We start from the raw sequence: 18,395 nt of genomic DNA on the forward strand, positions 1-18,395 counted from the left end.
AGAAGCATTTTGAAAAAAGCAAAGTTCCAGTAATAGTAAAATTGGTAGGAGTGTCTCATATAAGGGAAGCAATACAAACAAGTCAGGGTATGATAAGTGCATTGTGAATGATAGAAATTAGGACCTATAAGTGGTTGGGGTGGGAGTAATGCTTGGTACTTTTTCTCAAAGTTTTTCTGAGCCAATTCCTTGCCTGTGTTGTTATTAACATAGGATATTATTGCTGAGAATGCAGATGTGGGAACTAGGCACCATTTCTCTTGTTACAGTGTATCATTCTTAAACTGCTCTTGTCACTGATTATAATTTTGAACTAAATATCTCCAGTTTTCCTGCAGTTAGCTGACCCAATTTTTGTCTTTCAGAGAGAGAATATCTGGGGACCTTTCTTAATAATTTCACCTGCTTCTACACTTAACAATTGGCACCAGGAGTTTACTAGATTTGTTCCTAAATTTAAGGTAAAAATCAATCCAACAAAAATTTCTATCTCTCTCTAAAATAAACTTTCTGACTTTTTTTTTTGCTGTGTTATTTAATTGCTCTAAGAGTTTTTAATTTCTTGCACTTTTTCTAAAATACTTTAGATACATTCTCTTTAAAACTTTCTGATTAGTGGGGTGGGTCAGTTAGTTAGGTGTCCAGCTCTTGATTTCAGCTCAGGTCATAATCTTAGGGTCCTGGGCTTCATGCTAAGCGACAAGTGTGCTTAAGATTCTCCCTCTCCCTTTACCCCTCTCCTCCACACACTTACAATCTCTCTGTCTCTCTCGTGCATGTGCGTGCTCTCTCTCTAAAATAAATAATACTGGGGTGCCTGGGTGGCTCAGTGGGTTAAAGCCTCTACCTTCGGCTCAGGTCATGATCTCAGGGTCCCTGTGATAGAGCCCCACATCGGGCTCTCTGCTCTGCGTGGAGCCTGCTTCCTCCTCTCTCTCTGCCTGCCTCTCTGCCTACTTGTGGTCTCTCTCTGTCAAATAAATAAATAAAATATTTAAAAATAAAATAAAAAAAATAATACTGGGGCGCCTGGGTGGCTCAGCGGGTTAAAGCCTCTGCCTTCGGCTCAGGTCATGATACAGAGTCCTGGGATCAAGCCCCGCATCGGGCTCTCTGCTCAGCAGGGAGCCTGCTTCCTCCTCTCTCTCTGCCTGCCTCTCTGCCTGCTTGTGCTCTCTGTCTGTCAAATAAATAAATAAATCAATAAATAAATCTTTATTTAAAAAAAGTAATAATAAAATAAATAATACCTTTAGAAAGAAAAAGTTACTGAGGTGCCTCGCTGGCTCAGTTGGCTAAGTGTCTGCCTTCACCTCAGATCATGATCCTGAGGTCTGGGATTGAGCCCCGCATCAGGCTCCCCACTTAATGGGGATCCTTTTTAATCTCCCTCTGCTGCTGCCACTGTTTGTGTTCTCTCTCGCTCTCAAATAAATACATAAAATTTTTTAAAAAGGGGCGCCTGGGTGGCTCAGTGGTTTGGGCTGCTGCCTTCGGCTCAGGTCATGATCTCAGGGTCCTGGGATCAAGCCCCCCATCGGGCTCTGCTCCGCAGGAAGCCTGCTTCCCTCCCCCCCCCCTGCCTGCCTCTCTGCCTACTTGTGATCTCTGTCTGTCAAATAAATAAATAAAATCTTTTTAAAAAAATTTTAAAAAAATAAAAATAAAAAGTAAAAAAATAAAATCTTTAAAAAAAAAAGTTACTGGGGCACCTGGGTGGCTCAGTGGGTTAAGCCTTTGCCTTTGGCTCAGGTCATGATCTCAGGATCCTGGGATCGAGCCCTGCATCGGGCTCTCTGCTTTAACCGGGAGTCTGCTCCCCCCTCTCTCTCTGCCTGTCTGCCTACTTGCGATTTCTGTCTGTCAAAAAAATAAATAAAATCTTTTAAAAAAAAAAAATCGTTACTGACAGTAACAATAATATGCATATTACATCCTTTTGTTTCATAAGTGAGAAAACCAAAGTCCAGTTTGAGTGATTTGCTGCATTAGCCCCATGGATTGATACTCTTGGTCAAACTGCCATAGTAGAAAGTATCCACCTTATTATTTTAAAAGATATTTTGGCAAATCTTATCATCAGGGCACATATCCTGTAAATTACGGCTTTGCCCCCCCCCCATATTTTCATAAATAATTCATTTTCTTGATATTCTAAAGTCAGATCTTTAGTCCTAGTCGAGATTATAATGTCTAATGTAGATAATAAAGTTGATTTTAACTAATTCAGAGAAAAAGAAGTGAGATTGAGGTCAGAAGGGAAGTATGTTGTACTAAATTGGGTAAGATGTGGAAAAGATTTATTAAACAGGGTTTAATTGTGGAAAGTTATTGAGATATAAGAAAGAATGGGTATGATTTATTATGTTGCTTGCAAGTAAAATCAGTTAAAATATGAGTTCTGTCCCCAAAGTAATGATGATGAAACTGCACAGAGAGGAAGATTTTATGGAGATTCTTTTTTTTTTTAAAGATTTTATTTATTTATATGACAGAGAGAAATCACAAGTAGATGGAGAGGCAGGCAGAGAGAAAGAGAGGGAAGCAGGCTCCCTGCTGAGCAGAGAGCCCGATGCGGGACTCCATACCAGGACCCTGAGATCATGATCTGAGCCGAAGGCAGCAGCTTAACCCACTGAGCCACCCAGGCGCCCCTGGAGATTCTTTATCGAGAGTTACTATTAGGGTCTCCCTGATTTGGGGTCTCCTTAATACATAGGTTCCATGCAGTTTAAAGGGCACAGGATAGGGTGGAGGTGGGGAGTCAGATGTTTTCTCGCTTATGTTTTTTAAGGATTAAGGACACATCTGAGATATTCCACTTAGGGATACCTTTGTGGCTATGGCCCCATCTTTGTGACTTAATTGTAGATTTAAAAACTCTTTACAAGGCACATTAGGTATATAGCTTTTAACTTTGCTGACTTATTTTTAAATTTTTAAGATGAGATTCTAAGGCAATTTGTTGAGTATTTTCTCTAGAGTTTGCCATTTGGTATATGGAGCTGTCATATTTTTTCTGCATTTATTCATTTCATTTCATTCATTCATTCATTTTCTTTTCCAGCACATGTTAAACAATCAGGAAGTTGAAAAATTAAGTCTTAAAATTTTCCAGCAAACAAGTTGTGGGGGCGCCTGGGTGGCTCAGTGGGTTAAAGCCTCTGTGTTTGGCTCAGGTCATGATCCCAGGGTCCTGGGATGGAGCCCCACGTCGGGCTCTCTGCTCTGCAGGGAGCCTGCTTCCTTCCCCCTCTCTCTGCCTGCTTCTCTGCCTACTTGTGATCTCTGTCTGTCAAGTAAATAAATAAAATCTTTTAAAAAGGGGGGGTGCTGGGTGGCTCAGTGGATTGGGCCGCTGCCTTCTGCTCAGGTCATGATCTCAGTGTCCTGGGATCGAGCCACACATCGGGCTCTTTGCTCAGCGGGGAGCCTGCTTCTCTCTCTCTCTCTCTGCCTGACTCTGCCTGCTTATGATCTCTCTCTCTGTCAAATAAATAAATAAAGTCTTTAAAAAACAAAAAAAACAAAAGCAAGTTATGTTTTCAGTAATAACTGCACTGACCATTAGATGGCAGTGCATTACTGCTTGAGTCATTGATACCTCTCCTTTGATTTTGTGCCCGTGCCCGGAACTGAGTGCTCATTTGCATGTTGAGCTTCCTTTGGATATTCTAGGGGTCAGTAAAATATGGCCATGGAATAGGATGTGGTCCTATTCCAGTTGACACTTTCATTTGTCCTAGTTGTTTTGTTTTGTTTTTTATTGTGATAAAATACACATACAGAGGAAGGGCACCTGGATGGCTCAGTCAGTAGAGCATCCAACTAGATTTCAGGGTCCTGAGTTTGAGCCCCACATTGGGTGCAGAGATTACTTGAAAACAAAAACCAAAAAGAAACAAAACAACCCACAGACATACATGGAATGTTTAAAATGTAACAATTTAAAGTGTACAGTTTAACAACTTTTACAGTGTGGTGCAGTGATCAGTACTTTCTGGTTGTAGAATTTTTTCATCATCCTAAACAGAAACCTCTTCCCCATTAAGCAGTCACTCCCCATTCCCCTTTCCCTCCAGCCCCTGGCTACCACAAGTCTGCTTCTATGGATTTGCTTATTCTGGATATTTCATCTAACTGGAATTGTATAATAGGTTGCCTTTTATATCTGGCTTCTTTTCATATAGTATAATATTTTCATGTTGCAACATGTTATTTCTTTTTATAACAATATTTTCATTATCTAGACATTCTATATTTTGTTTATCCATTTATCTCTCAGGGGTATTTGGGTTGTTTCCACCTTTTGGCTCTTGTTAGTAGTACTGTTACGAACATTCATGTACAAGTTATCATTTGAACACCTGTCCTGTGTCCTGTTTTCATTTCTTTTCATGTATACTTTAGAGTGGAATTGCTAAGTCATTTTGTATTTAACTTATTGAGGAATCTGCCACCTGTTTTTTTGGTCCAGCTTGCAAACTAAAAATAGTTTTCGTGTTTTTAAACTGTTGATTTAAAAAGAATAATATTTCATAACAAATGGTATATGAAATTTAAATACCTATATGTTGAAACACAACCACGCTCTCCTGTCTGTTATTTGTGCTTGCGTTCTTGCTACAACAGCAGAGTTGAGTAGTTGTGACAGAGATCATATTGCCTGCAAAGCTGAAAATGGTTATCATTTGCCTGTTTACGGAAAAGGTTTGTTGACCTCTGCTCTATTGATTCATTGTTTCTATTACCATTACTTCTTTAGATTGTCAGAAATGTGTTCGCTTCTCTGCGAGCATGATTAAATGCAGACTGCTCAGATTTATATAGTTAGTTTAGTTTGCATTCAAAAGATACTTGGGTCTGTGATGATAACATCTGAAAGTTCATTTTATTTGGCAGATATCTGAGTAACATTTGTTTTATGATTCTAGTATGACCGATGTCTCTGACTTCCTCTTTTTCCCTAAGAGTAATATATTTGGTTTATATTTTTTCTATAGTTAATGTTCTGTTTTCATTCCTGAAATTGGCTATTTTGTGTGTTTTCTATTTTATTCATTTCTGTTCTTTTATTATTATTGTCTACTTTCTTGTACACTTTTTCTTTCTCTAACATCTCAGGATGGAGCTTAGATTATTGATTTTCAGCTTTTTCTAGTAAGAGTTTTTAGGGGTCTTAATTGCTTTCTATGCATGACTATAGCCGTCCAACGGTTTGATGGGCCACACTTGCATTATTTGACAGACAGATCACAAGTAGGCAGAGAGGCAGGCAGAGAGAGAGGAAGGGAAGCAGGCTTCCTGCCAAGCAGAGAGCCTGATGCTTGGCTCGATCCCAGGACCCTGGGATAATGACCTGAGCTGAAGGCAGAGGTTTTAACCCACTGAGCCACCCAGGCACCCTGAATCTTTAATTTAAAATAATTTCTGGCTTCTATTTCAAGTTCCTGTTTGATTAAATAAGTCAAGGCTTATTTAAGAGTGATTCCTAGGGTGCCCAGGTGGCTCAGTTGGTTAAACATCTGCCGTTGGCTCAGATCATGGTCCTGGGATCCTGGGATCGATCCCCACATCAGTCTCCCTGCTCAGCTCTCTGCTTTTCCCTCTGCCTGCCACTCCGCTTGCTAGTGTGCGTGCACACTCTGTCAATTAAATAAATAAAATCTTCCAAAAAAAAAAATGTGGTTCTTGAGGCACTTATCTGGCTCAGTGAGTAGACTGTATGACTCTTGATCTCAAGGCTGTGAGTTCAAGCCCCATATTGGATGTAGGGTCTACTTAAAATAAGTAAGTAAATGTGGTTCTTAATTTTGAAACAAAGGAAGATTTTCTAGGTATCTTGTTACTAAGTTACGGCTTAAATCTACTATGATAGGTAAATAGGCTTTTTATGGTTTTAATCCTTTGAAATTTTTGAACTTTTCTTTTATGGTCCACCGTATATATGGTCAGTGTTTCTAAATGTCTTGTGTCTGCAGAGAGTAGGTATTATGCAGTTGTTGAGGGTAGCGTTGTATATGCGTTGGTTAGGTCAGGTGTATTTCTGCTCCTCTCTATCTTGACTGGTATTTTTGTCTGCCTATCGAAATACTAATTGAAAGAAGTATGTTAAAATTACTACAGGAATGTCTGGGTGGCTCAGTCTGTTACACATCTGATTTTAGCTGGGGTCATGATCTCAGTTTGCTTGTCCCTCTCCCTGCTTATGTACTCTTTGTCTCTCTTTCAAATCAATAAGTAAAAAAAATTTTTAAATTACTGCAATTAAGGACTTACCTATTTCTGTTTCTTCTGTCCATTTGATTTACATTTTGAGGCTGTGAGTTGTATACAAATTTGCAATTATTTTTCTCTTCCTGATAAATCAAACCTTTTATTATTATGAAATTTCTCTTGTTAAGACTTTTTGCCTTTGCCTCGTGTTTGCCTTTGCCTCGTGCCCGTTATCTCTGGCATTAAATAGATGAGCTTTCTTTGGTTTTTATGTGGTATCTTTTTCTTTCTTTTTTGTTTAACCATTCTGTTTACAGTTAAGGTTTTTTCTTGCCTTTTGTTTATATTTATGGGGAATTTTAATCTAGTGGTTGATACATGAATTTAAATCTGCCTTGCTGTTTGCTTTCTACTTCTTTCCTTCTACTTCTATAACTTTCCTTTTCTCCTTTCTGGTATCCTTTGTGTTTTTTTGGTTTTTTTTTAAAGATTTTATTTATTTATTTGACAGAGAGAAATCACAAGTAGATGGAGAGGCAGGCAGAGAGAGAGAGAGAGGGAAGCGGGCTCCCTGCTGAGCAGAGAGCCCAATGCGGAACTCGATCCCAGGACCCTGAGATCATGACCTGAGCCGAAGGCAGCGGCTTAACCCACTGAGCCACCCAGGCACCCCATCTGGTGTCCTTTGGATTGGTTAGAGTTTACTACTCTTTCTTTCCTTTTTAGCTTGCTACTTATACATTCATTTTATTCTTTAGTAGATACCCAGGAGAATATCCAAGAGTCAAGGAAACATGCACCTTGACTTTTTTAAAAGTAACAGAAATTAATACTGTTACTGCTTTCCAGACAGTACAAGGGCTTTAGTATACTTTTTTTTTTTTTTTTTCTTAAAGAGAGTGTGAGAGAGCCTTGAGCGGGATGGGGTGGAGGGAGAGAGAGAGAGAATCCTAAAGCAGGCTCCACAACCCTGAGATCATGACTTGTGTTGAAATCAGAGTTGGACTCTTAACCAACTGAGCCACCCATGTGCCTGGGGCTTTTAGTATATATTTTAACTACATTCCTCTTCTGTAGACTCACATGCTGTTGTTGTTGTTTTAGAGATTTTATTTATTTGAGAGAGAGACATGCTGTTTTGTATATATTTTCTCTTTCAAACCCCACAAAGCATTTTATTATTATCTATATATTTTAAATTCATTTAAATGTGTTCATATTACCTATTCAGTATTTTAATTGATCTTCATTTCTTCCTGTGTATTTATACTTCACTGTGACTGAGATTTTTCAGAGCAACAAAAAACATCAGGCTATAGACCTAAGAAGCACCTTGAAAGAAAACCGCACCTAGAGATGTCACAGAAAAAGTTTTGAATTTTGCATTCTTTTGTTTCACCATGCTTTAGCCTAAATATTTCCCTCTGACCTATCATCTGTTTTACTAATTTTCTCTATGCTCCATCTAATCTGTCATTAACACCCATGAATGAATTTTCAGTTTTAGTTATTTTATTTTTCAGATCTAAAAAAACTCCCTTTGGTACTTTATAGTTTCTAGAACACCACTGAATTTCCCAAGCTTATCTTTTACTTCCAGGAACCAATTAGCATCTTTTAAAAAAGTCTGTTTCTGATATTTCCATCACCTGGGTCTCCTCTGGGTTTATTTCCTATATCTGTTTTTCATTTTTTCAGTTACGGGGTCTAGTTTTTCCATATGTCTGGGACTTTTTTGTTGTTTTTGTTTGTGTTTTTATTGTATGCCAGACATTATGTAGGAAAAATTCTAGAGATAATTTGGGGGGTCTGTTTTCTTCTTCTTCCAGAGAGGATTTATATGTGTTCTGGGCTGGTGGTATTTGTTTCCTTGTTTTGGTTTTGGCCTCTAGTAATTTGGTGGGGCCCGGTTGGGAGTGAGGGCACTAATAATCCAAAGTCCCAACCTTAATCTTGTCAGGAATTGAGATGATTGAAAGCTAGCGTTCTGTACTTGTTAAGGCACATCTACGGGTAGTTGACCTTTACTGCCCATGGATATGTATCCTGTGATTCCTGTCTGAAGGCCAGGAAGGTGGGTGGATCTGATAATCTTTTCTCCTTGAATTCCAGTTTTTGTTCTGTAGGCCCTGCGTCTCTTTAAAAAAACCCACCTCTTCAATTTCTTGGTTTCTCAACTAGAACTTTTGGAAAAGATCAACATCATTAGGAAAGATACGTACCAGGTGTCGACTTTACTTTCTGGATGGACTTTCTTTTCTGGATCTTGATTCTGTAATTCTCTTCTACAGCCATAGTTTTCTGATGCCCTTTCACAAATGTTTTGTATGTTTTAATTCAGTCCTCAAGAAGAGTACTAATGGCAGTATATTCATTCTTTTGGTTCTTTTAAAATCATTCTGAATAACATTTATGATGATACTTTTAAGATTATAAATAGGAAATAATCTGCATAATGGTCCTTTTTCCAGGTGCTACCATATTGGGGAAATCCTCATGATAGAAAAGTTATCAGGAGATTCTGGAGTCAGGTAACTTTCAGCTTACTGCATATACACATGTGCCCATGTACATACACATACATATGTAATCATTTCTCCATTTTATTTGAGTAACTTCTTGTGCATAAAATCTTACATATGTTTCTAGACACTAGGCAAGTGCACTTTTTCTTCTATAACACTTTTCCCATTATAGACAATCACCTGGACTTAAGTCCAGAATTGAGTAAGAACTCTTAAATAAGTTGAAGACCAGTGTTTAACATGATCTCTAATTAAGGTGAGTACTTTAAAAAGTTACGGTTTAATTCATTGCACATCTACCACACAGAAGCAGCACATCTTTAGTAGGAGTTTGTTAAACAACTTAGCCTTAGAAAATAAAATCCATTCCTCATTATCTTGTGAGTTGATTAGGTATCTATTTTCATTCTTCCCTTCTTATATTTACAGAAGACGCTCTACACTCAGGATGCCCCCTTCCATGTGGTCATCACCAGCTACCAGCTGGTGGTGCAAGATGTGAAGTATTTCCAGCGTGTCAAGTGGCAGTACATGGTATTGGACGAGGCCCAGGCGCTCAAGAGTAGCTCCAGGTAACATGATTAGTAGAAAACAAACTAGACTGAGACGGTATAGATGTACAGAGAGAGGATACAGACTTACGATATCCTTAATGATATATACACAGGGGAGTAAGGGTCCGAGAGGGATCAGAACATGGCATGATACCGTTTTTGCATAGGCCACGTCTCTGACCAGAAGACATTTTACACGGAATACAAATATTAATGTTCAGAATACAAGGGTTCTTCTTCTTCTTTTTTTAAGATTTTATTTATTTATCAGACAGAGATCACAAGTAGGCAGAGAGGCAGGCAGAGAGAGGAGGAAGCAGGCTCCCTGCTGAGCAGAGATCCCCTCGCGGGGCTCAATCCCAGGACCCTGGGATCATGACCTGAGCCGAAGGCAGAGGCTTTAATCCACTGAGCCACCCAGGCGCCCCACAAGGGTTCTTCTTAACTTCTGTTTCTCTACTCAGTATTTATTGCATCTTAATAGATTTTGTTCTTCCAGGAACATTTTTGTGGGAGAAGACAGACATTTTGTCTGTCTGTTGATTCAGGGATTATTTTGAACAGGTCTTAGTAGGAAGTAGAATATTACATTATATAGATTGTAGGTTCTGTCTTTGTTCTGTGCAGGTTGTTCTAGTCCCTGATTGGTTATTAGAGCCCCAAGATCTTTTCATGGAAGTTACATGTTTAAAGTACTCTATTACCTTCAGTAACAAACTGAATAGTAAGTCATTGCCTGACTTTAAAGTGTTGCTCAGTGATGTTAAATGTCACATTTGGTGAACTTCTGTTAACTCTTGGTGAGCCCATATGACATTCTTAGAGATCCATTTTAACTGACAAATTGGTACTTGCTATCCTCCAACAGACATTACTTCATATTATACTCTTTTGAGGTAGGACATATTTATTACTGGGAGCAGTATACTCATTTTGCATTTCTTCTCACACCCTTTCCCTTTCTCCGTTGATCTTTCTATACTCACACTGGAAGCACAGAGATTAATAATTGTAAAGCTTTCTACTGCAGATAAATACCTTATAATTAAAAGTCTAGTGTCAACAAAACTGACCAAAGATAGTAGAGCACTTTGTTAAGCCAGAAAAGATCGTACTCTGCCCATTTGAGGGCTATTTTTTCTAAACCCTAATACCATGGTTTCAGTATACAGGAGTCATTTTCTATCCTTGGCTTTGTTGAATAATATTTTTCAATGTGTACACAGTGGAGTACTTGATTCTGAGTGTTTGGAATTTTTTTGGAAAGCCGTTTTTAGAAATACAGGGCCTTAGTAGGGTGAAGAAAGATTTACTTCTAACTTGGAATTTGTAATTCATTTTTACTGAACAGTGTTCGTTGGAAGATTCTCTTGCAGTTCCAGTGTCGGAATCGGCTTTTGCTAACTGGGACCCCAATTCAGAACACCATGGCAGAGGTAGGCATTAGTAAAGCCTTCAGTTTTATGTCTGCGTTAAATAGAATGGTTCTAGCATGAATAGAATTCTTTCCCATGCCCACCTGGAACGTCACTTCTCTGTACAAATTATAATCCACACATAAAAGGAAGAATTTGACCATAGATTGACCTAAGTGGGTTTTTTGGGTATCATTCCTATTTTCTTATTCTCTGGCATAAGCAAATAATTAATGTATTCCTTTGTATTTATGGAATAACTGGTGGCCACATTAGGAATGCTACCTATCTAATACAGAGATGTTTTTATAACAAAACGAAAAGGTAATGTTCTTTGGCACTGAGAGGAGCTAAAATTCCTTATTTAGAAAGATAATTTATCATCTAGAACAAGGGTCAGAAAAGCTTCTGTAAAGAGCCAGATAGTAGTTTTTTTCCCAGATAGTAAATAATTTAGACTTTACAGGCCATATAGTTGCCATTGCAGCTACTCAGCCTTGCCAGTGTAATGTGAAAGCAGCCATAGACAGTACATGAAGGAATAGATGGAGCTATGTCCCACTAAAACTTTCCTTATAAAAGTAGTTGGTACAAAAGCAGCCTTTGTACCAGAGGCCATAATTTATTAACCTCCGATTAAGAGTCATTATTAATTAGCAAGTTATGCTACTTCAGATTGTATTCTGTTGTGAAATGGATTTTTTTCAGTATATAAGATCTTTAAAACTATCACATTGCAAAATATGAGCAGGACTTATACTTATAGACTTTTAGTTGGAAATTATTTGAAAAATAATCTCATTTTGCTATAACATCTTAGAAAATAAGAGTTGGTTGATGAGGCATGTGCTTACACACTCATTCTTTTTCGCCCATTTGCCAACACTTATACCTGTTCCTAGACACACACACATACCACCCCGCAACTTTCACTCTCTCCAGACTCTCACCATATCCTCACACACTGTCATTTTGTTATCCTACAGTTATTTCACATATCTTCTGTTTCCAGCTCTGGGCTCTGCTACATTTCATTATGCCAACATTATTTGATTCACATGAGGAATTTAATGAATGGTTTTCCAAGGACATTGAGAGCCACGCTGAAAACAAATCCGCCATTGATGAGAGTGAGTGCTTTTATGAACTCTATTTCTTTCTACTTATCAGTGTAGGCAACACATAATTGAATATTTTCTTCTATATAAAGAATTTTTTTTGCAGTGTTCATAGAAGGATTGGAGCTGTCTGGGGGAAGAGGTTCTCTTATAAAGTAATTATTTGCTTTGTTTGTGTTTAAAAGAGCCGAAAGGATTTATACAGGTGATACTGCTGTACTGTTTACTATTTAACCAAAGCAGAATGGGCAGAGTTCAAAAAGTACCACATTTTGGCTTATAAAATCCTCATTGTCCATGTAGATTCTGAAAAACTCATATCAGGATTTTATTCCTAATTCATTCATTCCTAATTGAATGAGTTAAGGATTTTATCCTTATCCTGTGATGAAAACAGAAATATTAGAGGGATCATTTTCGTTATTTTCTTTCTATATTAGGATTTGGTTCCACTGTGAATATTTTAAACCTTATTTACCAATACTTTTGACCTTGTTGAATCATCTCTTTTAAGAACATTATGAGGTGTTTATTACATTGATACAAACAGACATCTACCAACTGTTAGAAAAGTCTTAATTTCTTATACTACAGTTTGTTAATTTGCTGACATACTTAGAAAAAATGATTTTGGAGGAACACTGGGAGGCCCAGATAGCGTCCATTTACCTATATGAGAACTCTGTTATTGATAAAATGATCCTAAAACACTCTTGTAAATTCTAATAAAAATTAAGTGGTCTTTGTTGGTCTGAGTAAGTGACAGAAAAATGCTTTTGCCCCATAGGCTATAGGTGGGTGCTGTGAAAATTCAGACTCCTTGGTTACCTACTTAAGGAAAAAATTTAAGTTTTAGTCTTCTTTCAGAGGTTCATCAAGCCAGAAGGTGTAAGAACAATTTAGTAAGAGATGACCATGATATATCTTTTGTTTGTGTTAAGTCAATATAATGTATTATTTGTCGGGGGGGCCTCCTGGCATTTCAGATCAACTCTCTCGATTACATATGATCTTGAAGCCATTTATGCTGAGGAGAATCAAGAAAGATGTAGAAAATGAATTGTCTGACAAGGTAAGGAAATAGTAATTCATTAGTTTAAGCCTTCATGGGCTCTACCTTGGGTGGGGTTCCAGGACAAAAAAAAAATTCCCTGATAAAGGTTTAGTTTGAAGGGTGATTAGTTTGAGAGAAAACCATAAACTTGAGTGGATCAAAGAAGATTTAAAATGACTCAAACAACCAAGGCAGATACTATTTTTTCTTCTTTTTGTTTTATACTTTTCATTAATTTGAGGCATTACAAGGGTAAGGGAAAAAGTATAATGAACCCTCTTGTAAACCACTGTACAGCTTCAGTAGTGATTGAGTCATTTCCATCCCCATCCCTCTAAATTATTCTGAAGGAAGTCCCAGATGTCTTTTATTTCATTTACAAATATTTTCATCTGTATCTCTAAAATATTTAGTCTTTTTTAAAGGATTTAGTCTTTTTTAAAAATACGTATCCATGTATTTTCACATCTGCTAAAGGAGCTAGTAATTCCATTATACTGTAACATATCGAGACATTGCTCAGCTATCCTCATTTATTTTTGTGTGATTCTCTCTCTTCCCTCACTCTCCTTCCAACTTCTGTTCACTGCCCCACTCTTTCTCTGTTAAAGATTTTTGAAATCATAATCCAAGCAAGATTCACACTTGGTGTTTGGATAATATGTGTCTTTTTTCTCTTTTTTTAAGATTTTATGTATCTATTTGATAGAGAGATCACAAGAAGGCAGAGAGGCAGGCAGAGAGGGGGAAGCAGGCTCCCCGCTGAGCAGAGAGCCCGACGAGGTACTCGATCCCAGGACCCTGGGATCATGACCTGAGCTGAAGGCAGAGGCTTAACCCACTCAGCCATCCAGGCGCCCCTGGGTGATATGTGTCTTAATAAATCTTTTAGTCCCTCCCTACATTTTTCCCTTGTTGAAGAAATTGAGTAATTTGTCCCATAGAGTATCCCACAGGTAGGATTTTGCTAATAGCATTATTCTGTTGTCTAACATGTTCTATGGCCTCCTGTATTTCTGTAAACTAAGAATTAGAAGTTTAATGTGCTTTGCGTTTTAATATTTTTTCCTCATATTAAGCCAGTAATTTTGGTTTGTTGGGGTGCCTGGCTGGCTCAGTCAATGGAGTATGCAACTCTTGATCTTGGGGTTATGAGTTTGAGCCCCACATTTGGCCTGTATGTTACTTAAAAATAAAATCTTAGGGGCGCCTGGGTGGCTCAGTGGGTTAAAGCCTCTGCCTTCAGCTCAAGTCATGATCTCAGGGTCCTGGGATCAAGCCCTGAATCTGGCTCTCTGCTCATCAGGGAACCTGCTTCCTTTCCTCTCTCTCTCCGCCTGCCTCTCTGCCTGCTTATGATCTCTGTCTGTCAAATGAATAAATCAAATCTTTTAAAAAAATAAATTTTTTTTTTAAATCTTAAAACAAATTTTTTTGGTTTATAGATATCTGTTTTTGAATCCTTACCAGACTTATGTTTTTTTTTTTCTTATGCCTGTGAATCCTCCCCATATTTTCCTTCTGCTTTCTCTGCCACTTCCAAGTCCTTCAGAGTTTTCCCCCCATCTTCCATAGATTCCACCTGTTTTTCACAATTTTCCTTCTACCTAAAAAGCATCTTCAAGGTTCTTGATAATATCAGGTGGTTCTCCTCTGTCACTGCCAAAAGGTTAGATTATTTTGAAATTAGTAACTCTCTTTGAAAGATTGTGGTGGAGATAGATACCTTTAAAGTGAGGCGTACCTTTGTACCTTTGTTTTATTTATTTTTAAGAAATCGTGATGACTATTTTGTGAAACTTTTTAATATTAAAAAAATATTAAAAGCCAAACAGTATTGCACAGATACACTTGATAGAAGGAAAATACTTTATAAAACAATGAATCTCTTAATATCAGAAAGGGCTCAAAAAATGATAGCAATGTCAAAATTTCTGTTATTTGGTGGTGAGTAGGGAGGTTATCAGAGGATGTAGTATGGTTCTTAATCACTGTGCATAGTATTTTCCTTACGATTTCTTAAACATCAATATTATTTCCAATCTTTTTTTTTTTTTTTAAGATTTTATTTATTTATTTGGCAGACAGAGATTACAAGTAGGCAGAGAGGCAGGCAGAGAGAGAAGAGGAAGCAGGCTCCCCGCTGAGCAGAGAGCCCGACGTGGGACTTGATCCCAGGACTTGGAGATCATGACCCGAGCCGAAGGCAGCAGCTTAACCCACTGAGCCACCCAGGCGCCCCATCCAATCTATTTTTAAATAATATATTTCTTGGGTGCCTGGGTGGCTCAGTGGGTTAAGCCGCTGCCTTCGGCTCGGGTCATGATCTCAGTGTCCTGGGATCGAGTCCCACATCGGGCTCTCTGCTCAGCAGGGAGCCTGCTTCCTCCTCTCTCTCTCTCTCTCTGCCTGCCTCTCTGCCTACTTGTGATCTCTCTCTGTCAAATAAATAAATAAAATCTTTAAAATAATAATAATAATAATAATATATTTCTTTATTAAACTCTTTTTGCCTGCTAACCACTGGTATATAAAGATGTAGTGTCCAGGTTCCATTCTGATTTTGAAGGGAGTTGAATATATAACTAATACTGTATCATAAGAGATATAGTGATTGTCTGTGTGAAGTATAATGGGAACACAGATAAGGGAATAATTCTGTTAGGGAAGGTTAGAGAAGGCATCAAAGCAGAGAGGACATGTGAGCTAGGGCTGGAATAATGAATTCGCATTTACTAGGAAACTGTGGTAAGGAAGTAGGTGTTAGGCAACAAGACCAATGAACAAAAAGGTAGAGCAGCATTTATGCAACATGTTTAGCAAACATTACTAAGCATTGTTTCTAGGGTATATAGGAGGTCCTGGTGATGAGAAGACTGGGACAGTAGGGTTGATTAGAATATGGAAACCCTTCTCTGTCTACCGGAGAATTTTTAATGTGTTACTTGAGGCAGTGATGTACATTGAAGGTTCTTCAGCAGTTGGAATCACCTTATAAGATTTGTTATGGAACGTTTCTTAGAACCAGTAAAGACTATAGGCAGGAAGACCTCTCCCTCCCCTGCGCACACACACACAAGATAGCAGTCTAGATTAGGTATGGTGAGATTCTGGGAGTGGTCAGAAAGCATGATTATTAGAGGTTAAATTCCAGGTGGATTTGAGGGACTTGGGAAATGATAAAACATGGGCATGAGAAAGAAAAAAATCAGATCCAGTTGAAATTTCTTTTTGGGTAACTGAATGAATGGTAATGCTGTTAATCAGTTGAGTAATTTATGGAAAGGATTCCCCCCGCCCCCACTGACTTTGGTACAATTATAGTGGATAGTTGAAAATACGGGGCTGGGAATGTTAGGGAAAATATTTTTGAAAGTCACTGCAATGGATAGCAGTTGGTGCTATTGAAAATGGAGGAGAGGTCAGATCTTTGCAGGTCAATACTGCTGAATATGAGACGATCTGCTGCACCAAGTCAGTTGCAGGGGAATCCCTTCAAAAAACTAAAATTTAGGGGACCTGGGTGGCTCAGTGGGTTAAGCCGCTGCCTTCGGCTCAGGTCATGATCTCGGGGTCCTGGGATCGAGTCCCACATCAGGCTCTCTGCTCAGCAGGGAGCCTGCTTCCTCCTCTCTCTCTCTGCCTGCCTCTCTGCCTACTTGTGATCTCTCTCTGTCAAATTAATAAGTAAAATCTTTAAAAAAAAAACAAAAAACTAAAATTTATACCACCAGGGAGAAGTAATCCAAGTCTAGATGAAGAGAATACAAAGAGTCCAGATGTAAAATTACTTGAGGCTATTGCAAGTAAGAATACCTTTCTCCAGTTACAAAATAATCCCAGAATATGCAGTTTAAATCTGTCTACCGACGGAAGCACTAGAAAAATTAATCATGGGCGGGACGCCTGGGTGGCTCAGTTGGTTAAGCAGCTGCCTTCGGCTCAGGTCATGATCCCAGCGTCCTGGGATCGAGTCCCGCATTGGGCTCCTTGCTCCACAGGGAGCCTGCTTCTCCCTCTGACTCTGCCTGCCACTCTGTCTGCCTGTGCTCGCTCTCACTCTCTCTCTGACAAATAAATAAATAAAATCTTTAAAAAAAAAAAAAAAAGAAAGAAAAATTAATCATGGGCATAATAACAGTGGAAAACACTATTCTGAAGCATCTGTAATGGCAACGTTAGAGCCACCTCATACAGAGATCACAAGTAGGCAGAGAGGCAGGCAGAGAGAGGAGGAAGCAGGCTTCCTGTGGAACAGAGAGCCTGATGTGGGACTCCATCCCAGGACCCTGACCTGAGCTGAAGGCAGAGGCGTTAACCCACTGAGCCACCCAGGCGCCCCAGTAATATAATTTTTGCCTAAGCTTGCTTAAGTTTGGTTTCTTTCTCAACTGAAAGTGCCCTAATGAGTATATTTTCATTCCACTGAACTTTACTGGGCATTTCAGGTCTCTTTATAACCCAGCACCTTTGCAGGTAATAGTCCTTGTGAGAATGAAGGTGTAGGTCTGATGTGGAGAACAAAGGCAGGAGAAAAAAAAGATTAAATTTCCTTACAGCTTACAGCCCACTGACAAGTATTTGGGACAGGTAGAGTGACGTTTCTCAAGGAACTCAAATGCCTCAATGTTAATACTTTAGTAAGAGCAAAAAGCAACCTTAGCTTGGCATAAGCCCTACCTCCAGGATTACCTCCAGGATCTTGTAAGTCTTTAACACATAAAAATCTGTTTGGAAACTTCCTTTTTCTTAACCCCCACCTGCCAAGATATATGTTAGCAATCATCTTCCACGCATGTGGCCCACCGATGTACATCTGAAGGGTCTCATGACTAAGGTTATACTAGACAGTAGTAAATGACTTTTTCTTAATAATAGCTAGCCCTTCAAGGTCCTGGCAAGCTTGCTTCCAAATTCCTTAGAGATTACACTATCCCTAAATCCTTCCATCTTTGAAAGAATATAATCAGTCACTCCTCACAACCCCATTGCAGCTCCTTCTGTCCAGTCTCTGTGCTCTAATAAAACCACCTTTTTGCACCAAAAAAAAAAAAAGAAAGAAAGAAAAAAGAAAATGGAGGAGATTTCACAGAGACAGCATGTAGAGTACAGTGACAGAGAAGAGCGTCAAGAAAAGAATACTTTTCTGCATAATTAGCCACATCCCAGGTTTATAGAGGTACTGAGTTTCTAAAGATCCATCTGTTGTCTGTTCAGTTATAATCTGGCTTTCATGTGTTTCTTAAGCTGATACTGAATTCTCTTAGAAACTTGTTTTCAAAGTATAAATGTCCTTACTGATTTTTAGATTGAGATTCTGATGTATTGCCAACTGACCAGCCGACAAAAGCTTCTATATCAGGCACTAAAGAACAAAATTTCCATTGAGGATTTATTACAGTCTTCTATGGGCTCTACCCAGCAAGCACAGACCACCACCAGCAGCCTCATGAATCTGGTCATGCAGTTTAGGAAGGTAAGATTTTAGGTCAGCTGCCTTGGAGTTGCCTCAT

The 18,395-nt window shown here is 38.6% G+C and overlaps 1 protein-coding gene across 3 annotated transcripts in view; it reads left to right on the forward strand.

Annotated features, from left to right (window-relative positions):
- INO80 (INO80 complex ATPase subunit) overlaps positions 1-18,395 on the forward strand; it is a 139,150-nt gene that overhangs the window by 52,974 nt on the left and 67,781 nt on the right. For all 3 annotated transcript variants that reach the window (XM_082735541.1, XM_082735540.1, XM_082735539.1), the window contains exons 14-20: positions 366-461; positions 8,688-8,747; positions 9,171-9,313; positions 10,647-10,731; positions 11,723-11,840; positions 12,815-12,900; positions 18,191-18,358. In XM_082735541.1, the coding sequence (XP_082591667.1) occupies positions 366-461; positions 8,688-8,747; positions 9,171-9,313; positions 10,647-10,731; positions 11,723-11,840; positions 12,815-12,900; positions 18,191-18,358 (756 nt within the window). The remainder of the gene's footprint in view (positions 1-365; positions 462-8,687; positions 8,748-9,170; positions 9,314-10,646; positions 10,732-11,722; positions 11,841-12,814; positions 12,901-18,190; positions 18,359-18,395) is intronic.

The sequence above is a fragment of the Mustela nivalis genome (assembly GCF_964662115.1).
Source record: "Mustela nivalis genome assembly, chromosome: 6".
NCBI classification, from domain to species: domain Eukaryota; kingdom Metazoa; phylum Chordata; class Mammalia; order Carnivora; family Mustelidae; genus Mustela; species Mustela nivalis.